This window comes from Dunckerocampus dactyliophorus, chromosome 3, assembly GCF_027744805.1.
Source record: "Dunckerocampus dactyliophorus isolate RoL2022-P2 chromosome 3, RoL_Ddac_1.1, whole genome shotgun sequence".
Taxonomy (NCBI): Eukaryota; Metazoa; Chordata; class Actinopteri; order Syngnathiformes; family Syngnathidae; genus Dunckerocampus; species Dunckerocampus dactyliophorus.
The window spans coordinates 32,418,975-32,440,460 of record NC_072821.1 but is presented as its reverse complement, the minus strand read 5'-3'; the positions used below and the strand labels follow the sequence as shown (position 1 = coordinate 32,440,460).

At 39.2% G+C, this 21,486-nt stretch overlaps 1 protein-coding gene and 1 long non-coding RNA gene across 2 annotated transcripts; one reads left to right on the top strand and one right to left on the bottom strand.

The window, feature by feature from the left end:
• Nucleotides 1-329: 329 nt before the first annotated feature.
• Nucleotides 330-7,359, bottom strand: LOC129178686 (hatching enzyme 1.2-like). The gene is made up of 10 exons (XM_054771146.1): nt 7,210-7,359; nt 7,041-7,126; nt 6,774-6,810; nt 6,622-6,672; nt 4,587-4,751; nt 2,808-2,928; nt 2,558-2,736; nt 1,055-1,136; nt 846-970; nt 330-648 (listed from the first exon to the last, which is right to left on the bottom strand). Coding segments are annotated over exons 2-10 (816 nt in total). The 5' UTR covers nt 7,095-7,126; nt 7,210-7,359; the 3' UTR covers nt 330-646.
• On the top strand, nt 1,794-20,959 carry LOC129178687 (uncharacterized). The gene is made up of 3 exons (XR_008569827.1): nt 1,794-1,933; nt 7,349-7,429; nt 7,569-20,959. It is a non-coding gene; the product is annotated as an uncharacterized LOC129178687 (long non-coding RNA).
• The last annotated feature ends 527 nt before the right edge of the window (nt 20,960-21,486 follow it).

The window sequence follows — 21,486 nt, the reverse complement described above, 5'->3', positions numbered from 1 at the left end:
TCTCTTGTCTCTCTTTTTTTTTGTCCCCCTCTCATCCATGCACCCCCCCCTTTCCTTTTCTCTTCTTCTCTGTCCCCTCCTGCTCCGGTCCGGATTTGCTTAATAACAAGCATCAAAGTCAAATAAATTCAGTATAACAGGGGAATTGTATATCACACTTCTCCCTGGCAGAGTAAATCTGTTGAGCACTTGATGGCATTTAGATGTACAATTCTATCTGCTTTAAAGGCTGGACAGGACAGGGTTAAGAAAAAAAAAAAAAGAAAAAAAAAAGAAAGTTTGGACACCTCCTGGCCTCCGCCATCCAACTGAGAAAGACTAGCATACTTAAAGTGCCTCAGAATAGAAACGTCATTATTCAGGAAGAAGCTAATACTAATTTGCATTTTATACCGTTAGCACACTTTCTCACACTCAAACATGCGGAAGGGCACATCTTCACTCTTTATTAAATTCATCAAGTACAATTAAATCATGGCTTTTGGGGAATAATTACAAAATCATTCATTTCATTGTAATATGATCGATATCTAATATGGAAATGAAGTTTCAAAATGATTGGCTCTGCTGTGGTTTGTTTGTTCATTACGTTCACTGAGAACAACGCTGGTCACTGGAGGCCAACGCCCTCTCTCCGTCATGACGTTTCTGATTGGTGAAAAAAGATTGCCGTTATTAGACGAGCATAACACACAAGCCATATCTCTGTAAGACGTACAGGCGATCCTCGGTTTACGATGTTCAGTGCCCATCAATGAATAAAAAACCTAATTTTGGGACTAGCTTGAGAAGTAGTGGGAAGTTGTTCATAACCCGAGGACCACGTGTGTGAAGTGTTTACTTACAGCACTCGTAAAGCCTTTTGACACGGGCGTAGTCATTAACACTCATCTCAACTGCATTGCCAAAATTAGTGATGGAGTTGTTTTTGGCAGTGATTGTTCGTTGGCCGTTTACGGAGAAGGCGTATCTACAAAAAACAGCAAACGGAAAAATGAATAAATAAAACAATACTAGTCTGTGAATAGTGTAATGGCTGGATTGAAGTACTCACGGGCTGTAATGCATCACAGACTGGAAGTCATACGGGGTACCCAGGTTGTTTGTTGGCGAAAGCTCAAAGTTGCGTTCCACTCCTGCACACAAGGAGAGACCGGAATAACATTTTTGACCATATCAGTTCCATGACTTTGGTTTTAGGTCCGGTAATCCCTTGTTTCTTGTGGTTACGTCATACGTGAATTTACAAGAAGTAGGATTCCTTATTTATAAATCAAATATTTTCATCGTCAGAGCATAGACAACCTGTTTACCACCTTCTAAATATGATTTTTAACATTATTAGAGCCCTCTCGACATGAAATAACACCCCTATAGTCAGCTTTACACTCCTATTACACAATATAGCAGACATAATCAGAGAAAATAAGCCATTTAAGCTTTTCACAAAAAGCTGGTTTTCCCCCTTTTCTAGTTGGGAACTGATATTTTCCTAAAACGTACCGATGTTCTACTGCTGATTACTAAAGAACGGAAAAAGGTAGAAACAACCGGGAGTCTAATCTTTCTTTTGGTTGGTTCCACTTTTATACAGCCATTAGAACACAATATTCTGTGTGCCTTGAAAGATCACTCAAAATCGTCTAAAACAGTGGTCCCCAGCCCCCGGGCCGTGGCCCGGTACCGGGACTTGGTCATTTGGTACCGGGCTGCAGAGAAAGAAAAAATTATTTCCATTATTTCATTTTTTTAATGTTTTATTTTGAAAAGGGGCCGGATTCTCTCTGTTACATCCGTCTCACTTGACGCATGTCCTTTGTGCTTGTGCTAACTTGCTCTCGCCGCACAGATAGATTACTACTGTATTTTTTAGCATTTTTCTTTCACCTCATATTTGGTCTCAAATGCTGATACTATGTGGGAATGCATAAAGGTGAGTTTTGATGACTTATTGAATGCTAATGTGCACATTTGTCTCAAGTTAATTCATGCTAGCACACTGCCTTGTACCACACACGTTTTACTGGAACTTGAACTGGTGGATGGTGGGTCGGCATTCATTTTGTGCTTTTAATTTGATGTTATTCATTCCTTAGTTTTACACAATAAATAAATAAGATAAATTAGATCGCTATAATGTATGACAACCCCGCCGCCCTCCACCTCCACCCCCCGGTCCGCGGGAGATTTGTGGGAACACAAGCCGGTCCGTGGGTCAAAAAAGGTTGGGGACCACTGGTCTAAAATGGCCGGTGCTGAAGGGGATGTCTTTTGAAAAAATGTCTGGGATTGAATGAGCTAATTAACTGTCTTGTATTCCTTATGCTGTGACATGAAATACACAACTTTTTCAAATTTACCAGTCACGGGTGAATGCGCACAAAGTATTGGTATCAGATCGATATCGCTGATACCAGGCTGAATTTTGTTTGGGATCGAAAACAAAATCAGTGGTATCGCACATCACTACTGTGCACGTGGGTGCCATCTGAAAGCCAAAGGAACTGAAACGCAATCGTTCATTATGAGATGCAACGGTGACAAAAAGGATACTGACCTGGTTGGATGTTATCAAAATTAATTTCAACGTGGTCGTCTCTGTCAGAGCGAACATGCTCATGGTGGAACCCAAGCGCATGGAGAACCTCATGCTGCACGATATCTGTGAATAAACAACCCTGGCTCTTCAAGGAGATTTGCTGTCGGTTTCCTGTACGGCCAAGGTACGACCAACACCTGGCGCACACAAAACACAAAATTACAACGTGTGCGGCTGCAAAACATTTATTTAAGGTGTGTTTTCTTACCCGTCGGCGGAAATGAAGGATAAGTAGTCCCTGTGCTTTGACTTCTTTTTAATAAATCTGATGCAGGTGCTTTTCTTGAAACCTTTCAGGATTTTTTTAATGAAGTTGGCCTCCTTTTTGGCTGCAGAGAAAAACGAAACATTGCACAGCTGACAGATTTGATCCAAATTAAAGTAGCTCATGCTTTTAGGACGAGTCCCTGAAATAGAAGCAAAATACCTCTTCACTATTTCTACATGTGAATCTCCAATGCAGCGTTTGGCCTTTATTTTCCATCGACATTGGTTGTGTTGTCTACGAGCCAGGAAACAAATTAGACCAGGTGGCCCGGGGGCCTTTTGTGACCTGCGGCTGTTTTCTTATTGGCCGGTGGATCATTCTAAAAATATAATTTAACAAGAAAACCCAAAAAATAAAAATAAACCAAAAAAAGGCAAAAATGGAAAAATCAGCAGTAATTTGGAATCTAATGAGAAAAAGTTATCACTTTACGAGAAAAACGTAATATTACGAGGAAAACGAACATCGTTTTAAAAGCATAGAGTTGAAATATTAAAGAAAAAAAAGAAACAAAAAATAAATTGTAATATTGTGCAAATAAACCAAACAACAAATAAAGTTGTAATAAAAAAAGGAAATAACTTGATCATTTTGAGAAGAAAATTTACAGGAAAAAGTTGAAATCGTGGGAAAAAAACAAAGAGCAAAAATGCAGTAATTTGACATGAATAAAGTCAACATATTAAAAGAAAAAGGTTGTAATCTAAAGAGAAAAAGGTATAATTTTACAAGAATTTGCATTGTAATGAAGAAAAATAGCATCATTTTAGTATTGTTATAAGTTGTAATTTTTGGAAAATTAGGCTGCAGAAAAACTTATAATATTATGAGAATAATGTCAAAATATTATGGGAATAAAGTCATAATAACAAGAAGAAAGTTGAAATAGTAAAATAAAATAAAAAAAAAACCTAATGAGAAAGGACGAGATCTTTTTTTTTTTTTTTACCAGAATAAACTGGTAAATAAATAAAAATTTTGAGGAAAAATAATGTCATTTTATAATGTCAAGTGGAAATATTAGAGAAAAGATATATACATATTTTTTTATCTATATATATTTTTTATCTATATTTTTTTTCTATATATTTTTTTAATATATGAAATAGTTACAGTATATAAAAAGATGATAAACAGTTATAATAAAAAGAAACAACAACAGCAGAAATGGAAGACGGCTGTAATTTTACAAGAATAAAGTCAAAATATTAAGAGAAAAAAGACGCATTCTTATTATTACAAGAAAAAAGTTTACAAGAAAAAATGCAACAAAAAACAAACAGCAAAAATTGGGGGAAAAAAAGCACAGGCGCAAGTTGATTGTAATAATAGGGTTTTTATAGGTATTATAGGTATTTTATAGGTACTAATATTAATAGATATTAATAGGTATTTATCATTTTATATTATAGAATTATTTTCTGGAAAATGTCCCTTATTTCCAAATGCAAACTTTTCCAGGTACGGCTATTTAAAAAGTCCCCTATCAACTGTCCTTGCTTTCCTTTAAAGCAGTGTAAGACAATGACGAGTCTAATAATATTGACAATATTAATTAAAAAAACCTGCGTGACTTCCTTGAAACGTAAGCACATGACCGTGAAATCCCATTATGGTGCAGCCCTATCTCAGACCTTCAAGTAAAAACTCTAAAACCTACACAGTATTCCAAATGGCATTCAAACAGGTCAGAAAGTCACTTCGCTGGTGATGACTTACAAAAATCGCTGGTGATTTCATAGGGAATTTTGACCTTATTTTTCTTATTTTTAGGCCATTTACAGCTCGAGGCGGTGCAGGTGACAGCATTCCTCAAAACACCTCCGTCCTCGATCATGTCCACCATTATGTCCCCATATGTCAAGTGTGATCCTGCAGTATTACCTATTGAGACAGGATTTGCATGATGAACCATTTCAGCGACAATCGATTCTGACAATAATATTGTCATTCTGAAAAATGACACACAATATTTAGGCTATATAATATACGTATATGTACACAATATACATAGAAATAGCATATATAATAGCAAGTGATATTTTTAAAGTGTTCTCATTAGGGTCCTAGGTGGTGACTAAGGGCAAGAGGCTCTGGATGCACCCTGGACTGGTCTCCAGTCAATTCACGCCTATTTAGCCAAACATGCGTGTTTTTAGGGCGTGTGAGGAAGCCGGAGTACCCGGACACAACAAACGCAAGCACGGTGAGAACAGGCAAAGCACACAGAGATGTTGTAAATATATGGCATTGTTTTTCAGATCGCATGACGAGAACTCTCTTTTTCACATTTTCCTTTGCAAAATATGTATGATTGACATTCAGTTTCAGTATGAATAATTCCGGCGCTGTCCCAAACTCAGTTTGTTTTTCAATGACAGACGTCTGCTATCCTATTTACGTCACTTGCAGCTGTATTCTTTTTTGTGCTTTTTTGGGTGGTAAGGATTTATTGGTTAATGTGTCATAAACAGTCGCCAATATCCTGTGTGACATCATTATTCTGGCTAATAAAGCAATAAAATACAGAGAAATGTATTTGTTTAAACGTGTACTACGGCTGGATTTTTATTGGTCTTTGGCACATTCTAAAAATATAATTTAACAAGAAACATTTTTTAAAAACCCCCAGCAAAAATGGTAAAAAATCTGCAGTAATTTTGCAAGAATAAAGTCAAAATATTAAAAGAACCAGTTTTTACGAGAATAATGTAGTAATATTATGAGGAAAAATAATGCATTTTAGCAGCGTGGAGTTTAAATTTTAAAGAAAAAATGTTAAAGTTAATAAAAATTATTAAAGCATTACAAGAAGCAAACAAAGCAACAATTAAAGTTGTAATTTTTAGAACATTGGGTTGCAGAAAAAGTTCTAATGTTATGAGGATAAAGTCAAAACTGTGCAAATGTGATTGTGAGTGTTGTCAAGGCGGCCTTCCATGAGAAGCTGTTAGCAGTGAGCTAACACAGCCGCCCCTCTTTTATCGCAGTTAAATGGTTCCAGACCCGACCACAATAAATTCATTTCTGCGAATCAGGATTCAATATTAACAAATGAAATATTTTCATAGAGCATAGAAAACCTGTTTATGACTTTCTACAAGTACATACATTTTTAAACCATTGTTAGCGCCATGACGACATTAAATAACACCCCTTGTTGTCACCTTTGCACTCCTATTATACTTTGTTTACACCACATTGCTAAAGCACAGGCAACGGATCACTGCAGGGACACAAGAGATGGTGCCAGCGAGCCAACTAGTTAGCCTCCAATTTACTTATTCTAAACTTAAGAAAAGGTTTCACACAAAGCAGGGAAGAAAGACAAAGTAAGGTGCCAAAAAATGACCACTTCCACACGGAATAGGAGGAGAACTTCTTTTCACTCTACCTTGTCAAATATGCCACGGTCATGTGATGTAATGTTATGTCTCCTCAATGTTTTAGTGGCCAGAATACTCCATATAACTTGTATTTCAATACTTTTTTGCTAATACTGGGCCATAGTCAACCACGAAACAGCGATCCTTTAATGATTAATACATTTTTGAAAAACCACGATAAAGTGAGGTAGCGATATTTGAACCGCAATGTGGCGAGGGACGACTGTGGTCTGAATGTGGAGGTGTAATAATAACTAACATGTATTACAAAGTAAGACCATTAATACAAATGTGAAACATTTTCGTGAAATTAAATGCATCATGGAGAAAGATTGAAAAGATTTTTCAAAAGTATTTTTTCCACTTACTTGTCACGATATTCTCGTTCGCCCTTTCAATTTTCTCAGACGTGTATAATTCTTGAGGGAGGAAACAAAGAATAAATAACACATTACTAACTCTAATGGTGTCATATCATCATAAAGCAACACCATGGACTGTTTTGTATGATTTCACTCACCTGTTTTGGTTCCACCATTACTAGTATTGATCGAGGCCTGAAATTAAATTAGACTCTTTGAAGTGTAAGTTTGTGTAGATCAGCAATTCTTCATTAAAGAAAGTATTTGTATTTATAATAGGAAAAAATGAATGACCAAATAATGGATGCCACCATTATTTTAATGAATATTTTTATTTTTTATAAGGTATTCAAGAGGTTTGATGTTTTCCTAGTTTAATTACAATTAAGCTAAGTCATTATAAGCAGTATAAATCATGACCTTACCGGAGAAATGACCGTTAGAGGCAGAAGGAGAACGGTGAGGACAAGTGATGTCATTCTGCTGGTCTTTCGCTGTCTAAAAAAAACATCTGGAAAAAATACAAAGAAGAAATTTAGAGAGATTTATTATTATTATTTTAAAGCAGATTAGAGTGGAATAATTGTGTCTTACCAGACCAGGCCTGTTATGTGCATGAAAGCTGGTAATGGCTTGTTGTGTTTTATAGGAGGTACACAAAGGGTGTGGCCAAGACGTAGCTATTTCCTTTCCACCTGAGCTGTCAGTCAAAGTGTTTGTGGTTTTTTTGCAGGGTGACTTCCTGGAAAGACCAACAGCCAATTGACAGCTATGGGAAACAATCATGACTGGAATGTGGAAACACAGACAGGAAGTATAACAACCATTTCAATGTCATGAAAAAAAATTGCTTCTTAAATATAATCAGTTTTATAATATTATACAGTTTAAAACTGGGAGCTCCCAATATTCATTCATTCATTTTCTGCAACGACACCTGTTCACGTTCACAGAAGCCGGAATATATCCCAGGTGACTTTGAATGAGAGGTGGGGTACGTCCTGGTTTGGTCGCCAGTATCGATCCACGTGTAGCCGGAGGAAATCCACCCGAGCGCATGGAGAACAAGAACGGAGTGCTGTGAGCCACAAATGGAACCCAACAGAATCATGAAAAATTTCTCTCTGCTACATTTGGTAACAAGATAAATAAAGAAAAAACAACAACAGCAAAAATAGGAAAAATCAGCAGTTTACGAGTATAAAGTCCAAATATAAAAAAAAAAATAGGAAACATAATATCATTTTAGCAGCATAGAGATTTTTTTTTTTTCGAGTCGTAATATTATGACAAACAAACAAAAGAACAAATAAAGCTGCAATTTTTCAAATATTAGGTTAAAAAAAAGTTATAATGTTATGAGAATAAAGTCAAATTATTATTGGAATAAAGTCATAATTATGAGAAGGACATTTCCAAGAAGAAAGCTGAAATAGTTGGACAATAAAATTGAAAAAAACAGCAGCAGAAAAGGAAAAGAAAAAAAAAACGGCTGTAATTTTTTTTTTTAAGTCAAAATATTATGAGAAAAAAATTTGTATTCCAACAACAACAAAAAATGTTTAGGAGAATAAACTTGGAAAAATAATGTTATTTTAATAGCATAAAGTTGAAACATTGAAGAAAAAAATATGATAATTCATAATATTATGAAATATAGTAATATATATAGTATATATACTGTAGTATATACTGTATATAGTATATATAGTAATTGTAATTTTTTGAAAATTTGGTTGGGTAAAAGTTATAATATAATGGGAATAAAGTCAAAATATTTTGGCAATGAAGTCATTAATATTACGAGAAGAAAATTGACAGCAATTATTTAAAAAGAAAGTTGAAATATGTGGAAAATTTAAGAAAACAACAACAGCAAAAATGGAAAAAAAGAAGAAAGACCAAAGTTGATACTAATAATAGGCTTTTGCACCTATACCACAAAGCTGAGAGTTTCTTTTTTCTTGAAATATACATACTGTAACGTCTTATATCTGTACAAAATATCAAAGTGGCAAAATTGCATACTTCCGTTTTTCACTGGAAACAGTTTGGGCACCCCTGCAGTAGCGGGTAGCTGCTGGACGTCACAGTTTAAAGGGCACTTGTGACAGGTGCTGGCTCTCTAGCCATGGCTCACTTTTTTAAAGCACTTAAGCTGTCAAAGGGTACAACTCTTCACGTGTCCTTTGCGTAGTTTGCCCGCTCTGACGAGGATACTCTTGACAGAACGCACCATTTCCTTCAGTTTGTCTTGCTCTGCCAACATTGCTGCAACGTGCAGCCAAACGTTCTCAAATATTGCTTCTGTTGAATTTAAGTTGGGCTTTTGATTTTGGTTTTAGACGAACTATGCTAAAGATGTATTTCTTTTATTCATGACTGACTTAACGGGCGGCAGCTGGAGGGGCTGTGCGGATGTACGTAAACTTCAATCCCTGACACATCAAGAGTCATGCTGGATGACAAATTGACAGTCCAGGCTTTTCAAAAATGTATTTCTTGTTTATTTGATTTATTTTTTTCTTCTTGTCAAACTGCACTGCGTGTGAAGCAGTTCAGTTCAAGAGTTGTGATTATTTTGGAATGTGAACTGACAGCGTATGACGATTTCTTATGATGGAAAATAACACAGCCTGCCTGGGGGGTAATACGGGGTGTCCTGTAAAAATATTATGGGGATAAAATCATCACTAAGAGAAGAAAATTTACAAGAAGAAAGTTGAAATAGTTGGTAAAAGAAAAACAGCAGACATGAAAATAATCAGCTGTAATTTTAATAGGAAAAAGTCAAAAATATTAAGAGAAAAAAGGTAATATTCTAAAGAGACAAAAAATTTGAATTTTACGTGAATAAACTTGGAATATTTCGAGGAAAAATAACATCATTTTAGGAGCATACGGTTGAAATATTAAAGAAAAAGGACGTTATTTTTTAAAAGTGGGAATATTTTTTAAAAAGTTATAATGTTATGATAGTTGGAATGCAGAAAAAGTTATGATGTTACAAGAATAAAGGCAAAATATTATGGGAATGAAGTCATAATTTTGAGAAGCAGAAATTGAAAAAAAAAATTGTCGTTTTAAGAGAATGAAGTAAAAATATGTGGAGAAAAAAGTTATAATTTTACAGGAATAAAGCCTAAATTTTGAAAAGAAAATTTAACGCTGAAAAAGTTGCAAAAAAAACCCAAATGAAAAAAAGCTGTAATTTTCCGAGAATCCATCCATCCATTTTCTATACCGCTTCATCCTCATTAGGGTCGCGGGGGCATGCTGGAGCCTATCCCAGCTGACTTCGGGCGACAGGCGGGGTACACCCTGGACTGGTCGCCAGCCAATCGCAGGGCACATATAGACAAACAACCATTCACACTCACATTCATACCTATGGGCAATTTAGAGTCGCCAATTAACCTAACATGCATGTTTTTGGAATGTGGGAGGAAACCGGAGTACCCGGAGAAAACCCACGCACACACGGGGAGAACATGCAGACTCCACACAGAAATGCCCAGGGGAGATCTTCCCGATCTCCAGGCTGTTCCTGTATTGGCCAACGTGCTAACCACTAGACCACTGTGCGGCCCTTTTCCGAGAATATAAAGTCAAAATATTAAGACAAAAAAAGTTGTGATTTTACGAGAATAAAGTCACAATTTTGAGAAGAAAAATTTTGAAGAACGTGGGAAAAAAGTTTGGAAAATTAAAAAAAAAAACAGCAGAAATGGAAAAAGCAGCTGTAATTTTAAGAGAAGCTTGTTATATTTTGAGGAAAACTAATGAAATTTTTGTATCAAAGAGTTGAAATATCAGAGACAAAATACCTCATATTATGAGAAATGCTGATGGGGATGTCATTTTCATGTCAAAAAAACAGAACTATCCCTTTAAGGAAATAATGTCAAAATATTGTGGGACTAAAGACATAATGACAAGAAATATTTTTACTGGAAGAAAATTGAAATATTTGGAAAGTGCAACAACAACAAAAAATCAACAGCAAAAATGGGAGCGGAAAAAAAGAGTAAAGAAGGAGGTTGACACTATTATTGGGCTTTTTCACCTACATCAAATACAACATCAATTGCATGTATCACCTAGATCAGGGGTCGGGAACCTTTTTGGCTAAGAGAGCCATAAAAGCCACATATTTTAAAATGGATTTCCTTGAGAGCCATATAATATTTTTTAACATTGAGTACAAGTAAATGTGGGCATTTTTAAGGAGGACCTCTAAAGTTATTCTTTTTATTAACATTGTTACACTGAAGCTATCCAATAATAAATAAATTACTTCTTACCATTAATGCGACTTCTGGTGCTGCGTGCTTTTGCACCGTACTCCGTATCTTTTTCTTTTTCCAGAATTAGCGATCTGACTATTTGATTTAAGGAAGGGAAGTTCATGCGAATAGGCTACCGCGAATAGGCTACCGCATTATCCAGTGATAATCGAATTTTGGTGTTTGACCCGGAAAATATTGGAAGGACAGCTGGCACTGGCTCTGGCCACCCGCATTGTGGTAGAAAATGGATGGATGGACTAAAATGCATAACAAAGTTTTATATTTTGAGTGTTATTTTTAACACTGTGATTTCTGTAATGTACAAAGGTCAGCGAACAAAAAAACAAAAATACATTTTTATCGTGTTAAGACATGTTTGAGAGCCAGATGCAGGCATCAAAAGAGCCACATCTGGCTCCCGAGCCATAGGTTCCCTACCCCTGACCTAGATGTTGGAATCACTGTCGTCTTTCAAATTCTATTTTCTGTGCACAGTCAACAGTGCCTTGTCTGACGACTACTACTGACTTTATTCCATAATCAGCTTGTGCATCATTAACTGGTGATGGATCTGTGGTATTGTGGTTGTTCAGCACCATGTATTTTGAGTTCATATAAGGGACTTTAAACATCTGTTAGACAGAACAAGCTGTTTCATATTTTCGTCTCATCTAATGTTCCAGACACAGATGAGTCATGTTGTTGTGTAACACCCGATGAGCATGAATGACGAGTCATGCTCTCTACCTTATATAGGGGTTGGAAACCCGCGGCTCTTTAGCCTCCATGTGGCTCCATTCACAGAGCTCCAATATTTTTTTTAAATGCGCAGTTTTGAAACGAGTTAAAAATATCCGACTATTTGTAAGTCCATGAATGCGTCCTGGCTGAATTCTGACTGGTGATTGGATGAGCAATGGGAAGGGAGGGGAAAGCCTTTGTGTGACTGCCCGCCTACGTGTGGTGGGCTGCTCGTGAGACAATAATCATGAATGCCTAAAATAAAACATATAAATAAAAAGGGAAATGGTCGTCAATTGACCATTTGTTAAGGTGTCAGCTAGTGAGGTTTGACCAACGTACGATCACAATGAACACTGCACTTCTGTTGTTGTAACAGTTAAAATAAACATAGGTTAAAAGTTTGAAAAGCTTTTAAACAGGGCTATGTTTTATGCTCCAGACTATTTTTCTTAAGTAGAAGAGACGGGAAAATGACTGTTTTGATCGTAAAGGTTGCCGACCCCAGTTCTATACTGAAAAGGACATTTCTGCAATCTATGGTATCATTGCAGTGGTATAAATAGGCTTCCCTCATCCCCGGTTCAAGCAGTTATCTTCATTTATTATTTGTGGTGGCAAAAGTTTAGCAAATTGATTTGTTTTTTTATGAGACCAGACAAGATAGGGCTTCCAGGAAGAGTCAAGACGTCTGACCTCCTCTCCAGAAGAGTGGATGGTCCAACCCAGTTATTTATCAGCTTCAGGGACAAGCCTTTCTTCATCTCTGGGCTGTAGACCGAATTCCGTTTTCCATCCATCCACCTTCTATGACGCTTATCCTCAATAGGGTCTCGGCGGTACGCTGGAGCCTGTCCCAGCTGACTTCGGGCGAGAGGCCGGCTCGCCAGCCAATCACAGGGCACATATAGACATATAGACAGCCACTCACACTCACATTCATATCTATGGACAATTTAGAGTCTCCAATTAAACTAACATGCCACGCGTGCACGAGGAGAACATGCAAACTCCACACAGAGATGCGCAAACAGAGATTCAAACCCAGATCTTCCAGATCTTCTGACTGTGTGGCCAATATGCTGACCGTTAGCCTCAAATTCCGTCTTTGTCCATGTTAATCTTTTTTAATTAAATGCAAAAATCCTTACATTTATTGATGCTATACATCATTTGCTAATGTTGCCCAGTATTTGCCCAGAAAGGAATGCAGCTTGGCTAACTTTTCTAATGGGATGTCATTCTTTGCTATACAATCCTGAACAAACTGTGATGGCCCTGCTTGTGGTTTAGGAAGACGTCGTCACCGATGCAATTCCAAATGTGTTATTAATGTAAGATATTTTTCATGACACCCATATTTTGTTTACACAATTAGACAGTATATGGCGAACAGTGCTCTTATTTTGAAGGCAGGAAGTGTGTAGTGTGTTGAAAATGTCTGTTGTCAGTCAAGACGAGCTGGGAGCAAGAATAAATGTGCCTCCCGTCCTTATTTTACTCAGAACTTAGACGACGTCGGCAGGCATCGTGAAACGCTCGTTTACGTTAACAAGCGGGGAAACACAACACGGTGTCAACACACTCACACAGCCTGAGTCACACAAACAAACAAAGTCAAACAAAGCTAACCCGCTGGCTCCGTAAGAGAGGAGTTTCAAAGTTGTTTCGCCACACAACATAACTAAAGTGGAGGCGAACAAACAAAATGTGACATTATAGACGCAAAGTTATTCGTTTTAGTTTTTACAGGAGAGAGAAGAGAGGTCTCCAGCTCACCGCTAAAGCTGATATATTAAACAACAATAATATTGATAACTACTTTATTTATTTATTACTTTTTGGCTACTTTGTTCATTTGTACAACACTCTGATCAGCAACAACACATTATTTTTAAAAGGTGTTTACATATAGATTTACATTTAAGGATCATTTGAATAGCTCAACTATACTTCAATAGTATTTATAAGTTTTGATATATGTATTATTTAGGGCTGTCAAAAATAACGTGTTAAAGGCGGGAACTAATTTATTTCATTAATTACGTTCATTTTTTTTACTGTAATTACCGCATGTGCACCAGAGCAAGCACATCTCTTATGGCAGGCTGAATCACAGTGGAGCGTCCCCACACAGTCACACAGAGTCTGATGCTGTTTTAGAACTTCATTCTGACCCAAACACATCAGCGGCAGTACTATTCCAACACCATGTACTGTATGTATCTCCCACTCACACACGTATTTGGTTCGCTTCTCCCAGAAACAACACTTCCTCATTCTCATTACAAGACTGCAAGAAGGGACACTTCGAACATCACAAGAACGGCTTTATAATTTCTGCGTGTTGATGTGAGTTAACAGGAAGATAAAGAAAAACATGATGTGGATATTCTTATCACTCACTTCGTAACTCTTAATTCGGATGTACAATTGGAAATTTCAGCTCCTGCCTGAGCTACCACCTTATCGTAGTGGAGGGAGGAGTTTGCGTGTCCCGTTGATCCTAGGAGCTAAGTTGTCGGGGGGTTTTATGCCCCTGGTAGGGTCACCCACGACAAACAGGTCCTAGGTGAGGGACCAGACAAAGCGCAGCATTGTAGCATCGTAGCTCAAGATTTAAGAGATTCAAGAGAGTTTTATTGTCATGTGCATGGTAAAACAGCAGTTATACTATGCAATGAAAATCTTATTCTGTTCATTCTCCCAAGAAAAGAAAAAAACACAAGAAAGAATAAGAACATAAGAAACATAAATACCAATAAATTAAGCAACAACAACAGAAGAGACATTAATACAAATAAATAAATAAATAAATAAAGTGCTATGAGTGTGTGCGTGTGTTGCGTGCGGCGTCTGTGAGTGCTTTGTTGAGAAGCCTGATGGCCTGTGGGTAAAAGCTGTTTGCCAGCCTTGTGGTCCTGGACTTCAAACTCCTGTAGTGTCTGCCTGACGGTAGGAGTGTGAATAATGAGTGTTGTGGATGTGTGCTGTCCTTGATGAGGTTGTGTGTTCTTCGCAGGACTCTAGTTTTATAAATGTCTTGCAGTGAGGGGAGGGCTTCCCCAACAATGTTCTGTGAGGTCTTGATCACCCGCTGGAGTGCCTTCCTATCACGTGTTGTACAGTTACCGTACCAAACAGTGATGGAGGCTGTAAGGACACTTTCGATGGTGCATCTGTAGAAGCAACTCAGGATTGTGGTGGACATGCCAAATTTCCTCAGTCTTCTCAGGAAGTACAGTCTCCTTTGGGACTTCTTCATAATTTGTTGGGTGTTGTGAGACCAGGTGAGGTCCTCGCTGATGTGTGTGCCAAGGAACTTGAAGGTTTTCACCCTCTCCACCTCAGTCTCATCAATAAACAGGGGTCTATGCGGCTCCTTTTCCCTTGTTCTTGGGTCGATGATCATCTCTTTAGTCTTATCTGTATTGAGAAGGAGATTGTTATCACGACACCAAGCTATGATATCCGCCACCTCTCTTCTGTATGATGTTTCTACACCACCAGTGATCAGTCCGATGACTGTAGTGTCATCTGCAAATTTAATGATGCTGGTGTTGTTCTGGGAGGCCACGCAATCGTAGGTGAAGAGCGTGTAGAGGAGTGGGCTCAGCACAGACCCCTGTGGGGTCCAAGTGCTCACAATTCTTGACCTGGATGTGCGATTGTGGACTCTGACTGACTGGGGCCTGCCTGTTACAAAGTTAAACACCCAGTTACAGAGGGAGGGAGACAGGCCAAGTGTGAGGAGCTTATTTGTGAGTTTGTGGGGGCAGACTGTATTAAAAGCAGAGCTATAGTCTATAAAGAGCATTCTGACGTATGTGTCCTGGCCCTGTAGGTGAGAAAGGGCTGTGTGGATGGCAGTGTTGACTGCATCATCCGTGGACCGGTTCTGGCGATATGCAAACTGTAGAGGGTCCACAGTTGCCGGGATGCTCTTTTTGATGTGGGTCATGACTAATCTTTCAAAGCACTTCATAACAATAGGAGTGAGTGCTATAGGGCGATAGTCATTCAAGCAGGTCACGTTGCTCTTCTTGGGTATGGGCACTATGGTGGTGGACTTAAAGCAGGTCGGTACAGATGCTTGTGCAAGCGACAGGTTAAATATGTCAGCAAGCACATCAGCTAGCTCTGATGAGCAAACCCGAAGTGCACGTCCTGAGATGTTGTCTGGGCCTGCTGCTTTTCATGGGTTTGTTTTGTTTAGAACCCTGCGCACATCAGCTGATGTCACCATGAGAGGTGAGTCCTGTGTGCTCCCCAAGTCCAGCCACCCTCTCTGCTCATCAGGAGTTTGGGTGTCAAAGCGGGCATAGAACTCATTCAGCTCATCTGGAAGTGTGGTTTGGCTGGACGTGGCTACGCTACTCCGCTGTCGATAGTCTGTGATGGGCTGGAGCCCCGCCCACATGCGCCGGGGGTCTGAGGTGGAATAGTAGCCCTCCAGCTTCTGTCTGCACTGTCTTTTGGCCTCTCGTATGGACCTCCTCAGGTCATAGCTGGCCTTTTTGTAGTCCTCAGCGGTGCCCATGACAAATGCAGTCGAACGAGCACGTAGCTTAGCCCTTACATCACAGTTCATCCACGGTTTTTGGTTAGGGTATTTTCTGTAATACTTGGTGGCGGTAACAGTCTCTATGCATAGATAGACCTCAATAGACCTCTATGACGATAAAAAACATTGGACCACGTTTTCCCTTGCCCGGACGCGGTTCACCGGGGCCCCCCTCTGGAGCCAGGCCTGGAGGAGGGGCACAATGGCGAGTGTCTGGTGGCCGGGCCTACGGCCATGGGGCCCAGCTGGGCACATCCCGAAGAGACGACGTGGGTCCCCCCTCCAATGAGCTCACCACTCATGGGAGGGGCCAAAGAGGTTGGGTGCAGAGTGAGCTGGGTGGCAGCGTGACAATGACCTGGACTTCCTCTTGAGGGCATTCATGTCATTTTAGGAAATGACCTAGTAGGAAGTCATGTATAGGCTGACAGTCCACCACTTCTGGTAGTTACTTGTTCCCCTTTGACTGTGGTAGACAAAACTAAACAAGTTCTTTCCCCGTGTTTTTACCATATGTGCTGTAACAACGTCTATGGCCCATTTACAACCTGAAACGATCTCTGCTAGATTCATTGCTGTCTGCCCCTTGCAGTGGTTTGGCAGCTGAACAGAGAGATGATTCCTCTTTAAGCAAGCTGTTCCAAAGGATGTTCTCATGGCTGAAGACAGCAAGGATGCTGCACGTGGATATATGCAGATAGATGGATGACTGGGTAAGAAAATGGCTACCTAGTGCTAACGATTTTGTTGGAAAACTCCTCTTTCAGATTGTTGTTGCTGAGAAGTTTCATCATGATAAGTCGCGAGACATGGGATTACAAAGACATAATCATATGTTTGTGTGAAACGCAATGTGTCATCAAATTAAAGCTTGTCACATCTGCCAAATGACATGGAAGCCCAACCAGTTTGTGAAACCTGAGCCATCCTACCTCTACACAACCTTAACTGGCTGTGTGGGTCTGCAGCTTAGTTCAAAGCCTGGTAGTCCATATTTGTCGACTATGATGTTTCAGTGAACCAGGTATCAATCAGCATACCTGCTTCGCTCAGCCACTGCAAAGTCAGTTGTGAAAGCACTAACACAATTTATGCCCATTTTTGGAACACCAAATGTAATCCACGTCTTTCTCATGCTGCCACACTGCCTGATCCACCTTTGTCCTTGGCAGATTATGTAAATGCTTTTCAAAAACTGTGTCAAATGCCAAGGATGTTTTGGTTGAAGACTGTCTGGCACCAGGAGTCTATGCGTGCCACGCATCTAGATGCCTCCCTGACGCCTCCCCGGTGAGATGTTCAGAGTATGCCCAGCCGGCAGAAGGCCCCGGGGCAGACCTAGGACACGCTGGAGGGATTATGCCTCACATAATCACATAACTGAACAGTCCAGTTGCGATTGAGTCAATGCCCTGAGAATACAATGACCTGGATGAATGACAATATTCACAGGTCAAAGAGGGATTGGATTGTCCGTGGTGCCAGTGACGGGTCATAAATTGCGTTACACACATTAAAATATACTTATCTAGTGTGGAAATGACGGCACTTAATTGTTACGTCGTCTGTCAGCAACAAGCCAAAAGCGCCGTCGCATTCCACACACATACGCTGAAGCCAGAGTATTCCAAAATCTTCACCCTGGCCGGAGTTTCCAAAAGCTCAGTTTTTAAGGACAAAACCCTATGTTTGCTTGTCGACGAAAGGCCATAATGCATAAAAATATATGCATTTAAAAATAATCTTTATTCGTGTGGACATGATATTTAATATAAGACATTGTTCTTCCTCAGTGTAAGTTACATTCGGTGCATTGTTGATGTCTGTGATGGTTATCTGCTGCTAACCCTGGTCTTTAAGGTGCAACCTCACTTCCACTCAACTTCACTCACTTTGCATCAAATCAAAGTTGGACAATTGGACAATTGGTTTTGTCCATTTTCAAATTGTGCACAAAATTGGAAATCGGAAAAATGATTCATTATCTATTATTGTTATTATTATTATTATTATTAAATGGTTGTTTGTCTATATGTGCCCTGCGATTGGCTGGCGACCAGTCCAGGGTGTACCCCGCCTGTCGCCCGAAGTCAGCTGGGATAAGCTCCAGCATGCCCCCGCGACCCTAATGAGGATGAAGCGGTATAGAAAATGGATGGATGGATTATTATTATTATTATTATTATTATTATTATTATTATTATTATTATGATTATTATCTACTATTAAAGAGACAAGCGTTATACAAATGGATTTTTAAACTTGTGTGATATATTTTAGCTTGATTGACATATTCAGTTCATTTGGAGCTGTTATTACATACAAATACCGTATTTTCCGCACTACAAGGCGCACTTAAAAGCCTTTAATTTTCTAAAAAATCTACGGTGCGCCTTATCATCCAGTGCGCCTTATGTGTGCACTGAGTTCCAAAATCTGTAAAAATGTTGTTGTGCGACTTTGGTAAGCGCTTGACTGTCGGACCATTTCCCGCTGACACAGGGATGTAATACATACAGTACGTACGCTGGCAGCGATAAACCAATCAGAGAACATTACATAATACGTACAGTACGTATGCTTACTTCCGCCATGCCTCCGGTAGAAATACTACCGGTATGCTGCAAAATAAACAATTGTGAAGCGAAGCAAATTCAGCAAGTGAAGCAAATGAATTCGGAGCTTGCCATCATTCCGGGAGGATTAACAAAAGAAGTCCAACCGCTGGACATTGGTGTAAACAGGGCGTTCAAAGTGAAGTTGCGAGCGGCGTGGGAGCGAGTGATGAGCGACGCCGTACACACCTTTACTAAGACTGGGAGGCAGCGCCGTTGAAGTTATTGTTAAATAGTAGAATAAAGTTAAACTAAACTCACTCTTTTGCTTTTGTTGAATGTTGGGATGTGATCAGAGGCAGAGCCAGAAATGTTTCATTGGGATGGCCGAATTACAACAATTCTACAAAGATGAGTGGGCCAAAATTCCTCCACAGCGGTGTACGAGACTCATTGCAAGTTATCACAAATGCTTGATTGCAGTTGTTGCTGCTAAGGGTGGCCCAACCAGTTGTTAGGTTTAGGTTTCACATTTTCACACATGGCCATGTAGCTTTGTTTTTTTTCTCCCTCAATAAAAGGTTTCATTTAAAAACTGTATTTTCTGTTCAACTGTTGTCTTTGACTAATATTACATTTTTTTGATGATGTGAAACATTTAAGTGTGACAAACATGCAAAAAAATATGAAATCGGGAAGGGTTCAAACACTTTTTTACACCACTGTATGATGTTCGGTTGAGTTTATTGAGCATGATCCTGACACATATTTCTCATTGTTTGAGCATGTTGCTGTGATGAGACAGTGGTTGGACGTCAACCACAGGTTGTTACTGCAATGTGTACTGGCAGGCAAAACGTGCGAGGGATATTCCACACTGTCTTTGGCTGAAAGTAAAATTTATTATCTTGTTAAAAAATGCATACGAGTTTTTTAGTGAAGCTTATTGGCAACGGTTCCGAACATATAGGAAAACTAAGACTGTCTGAAGCATCTACTGAAGCTATAGAAGTGTGGAAGTCAAAGTGGGACTCTCAGGGCATTGAATCAATCGCAACTGGACTGTTCAGGTTGTCTTAGGTTGCTGAGGGCAGACTCAGACTACAGCATTTACTCTATCTTATCTGACTGGTGTGTGTCCCACCAAGACAACCCGATCAGTCCAGTTGCGATCGAATCATTTGCCCTGAGAATACAATTACCTGGATGAATGAGAATATTCACAGGTCGAAGTGGGACTGTCTGTGGTGCCAGTGACAGTTCGTCAATTGTGTTTGCAGTGTGCCTTTAGGCACGGTGAAGTGACAATGACCTGCACTTCCTATTGAGGGCATTCATGTCATTTTAGGAAATGACCTAGTAGGAAGTCATGTATAGGCTGATCGTCCACCACTTCTGGTAGTTACTTGTTCCCCTTTGACTGTGGTAGACAAAACTAAACAAGTTCTTTCCCCGTGTTTTTACCATATGTGCTGTAACAACTTTTCGGACATATGTGTGTTCGAAATAAATTAAACCAACCAACCAACCAACCAACCAACAACGTCTATGGCCCATTTACAACATGAAACGATCTCTGCTAGATTCATTGCTGTCTGGCCCTTGCAGTGGTTTGGCAGCTGAACAGAGAGATGATTCCTCTTTAAGCAAGCTGTTCCAAAGGATGTTCTCATGTCTGAAGACAGCAAGGATGCTGCACGTGGATATATGCAGATAGATGGATGACTGGGTAAGAAAATGGCTACCTAATGCTAACGATTTTGTTGGTAAACTCCTCTTTCAGATTGTAGTTGCTGAGAAGTTTCATCATGATAAGTCACGAGACATGGGATTACAAAGACATAATCATATGTTTTGTGTGAAACGCAATGTGTCATCAAATTAAAGCTTGTCACATCTGCCAAATGACATGGAAGCCCAACCAGTTTGTGAAACCTGAGCCATCCTACCTCTACACAACCTTAACTGGCTGTGTGGGTCTGCAGCTTAGTTCAAAGCCTGGTAGTCCATATTTGTCGACTATGATGTGTCAGTGAACCAGGTATCAATCAGCATACCTGCTTCGCTCAGCCACTGTAAAGTCAGTTGTGAAAGCACTAACACAATTTATGCCCATTTTTGGAACACCAAACGTAATCCACGTCTTTCTCATGCTGCCACACTGCCTGATCCACCTTTGTCTTTGGCAGATTATGTAAATGGTTTCCAAAATCTTCACCCTGGCTGGAGTTTTACAAAAGCTCAGTTTTTAAGGACAAAACCCTATGTTTGCTTGTCGACAAAAGGCCATAATGCTAAAAATATATGCATTTTAAAAAAAAATCCGTATTCCTCAGTCACATTCGGTGCATTGTTGATGTCTGTGATGGTTATCTGCTGCTAACCCTGGTCTTTAAAGTGCAACCTCACTTCCACTCAACTTCACTCACTTTGCATCAAATCAAAGTTGGACAATTGGACAATCGGTTTTGTCCATTTTCAAATTGTGCACAAAATTGGAAATCGGAAAAATTATTCATGATCCGTTTTTTCGTCTTTGGTTTAGACACAAATATTGAAAAAAATAGTCATTTTTTTTAGTTTTGGCTTTATTTTGAAAAACGAATGATACACGGATTCACACTAAGATGAAAACATCTGATACGCGTCACTTGTGAGCAAAAAAATCAGAATTGACCTGCATTGTGAACGTTTTCAGGGGCTCAGCAACTGCAGTGTAGTC

What these genes read in the sequence shown, in the direction of transcription:
- LOC129178686 (XM_054771146.1), bottom strand. Translation starts at nt 7,094, where the DNA reads ATGACATCACTTGTCCTCACCGTTCTCCTTCTGCCTCTAACGGTCATT. An exon ending in TAATGGTGGAACCAAAACAG is followed by an intron (nt 6,673 to 6,773) that starts GTGAGTGAAATC and finishes TCCTCCCTCAAG; the next exon opens with AATTATACACGTCTGAGAAA. An exon ending in TGAAATCACCAGCGATTTTT is followed by an intron (nt 2,929 to 4,586) that starts GTAAGTCATCAC and finishes TTTTCTCTGCAG; the next exon opens with CCAAAAAGGAGGCCAACTTC.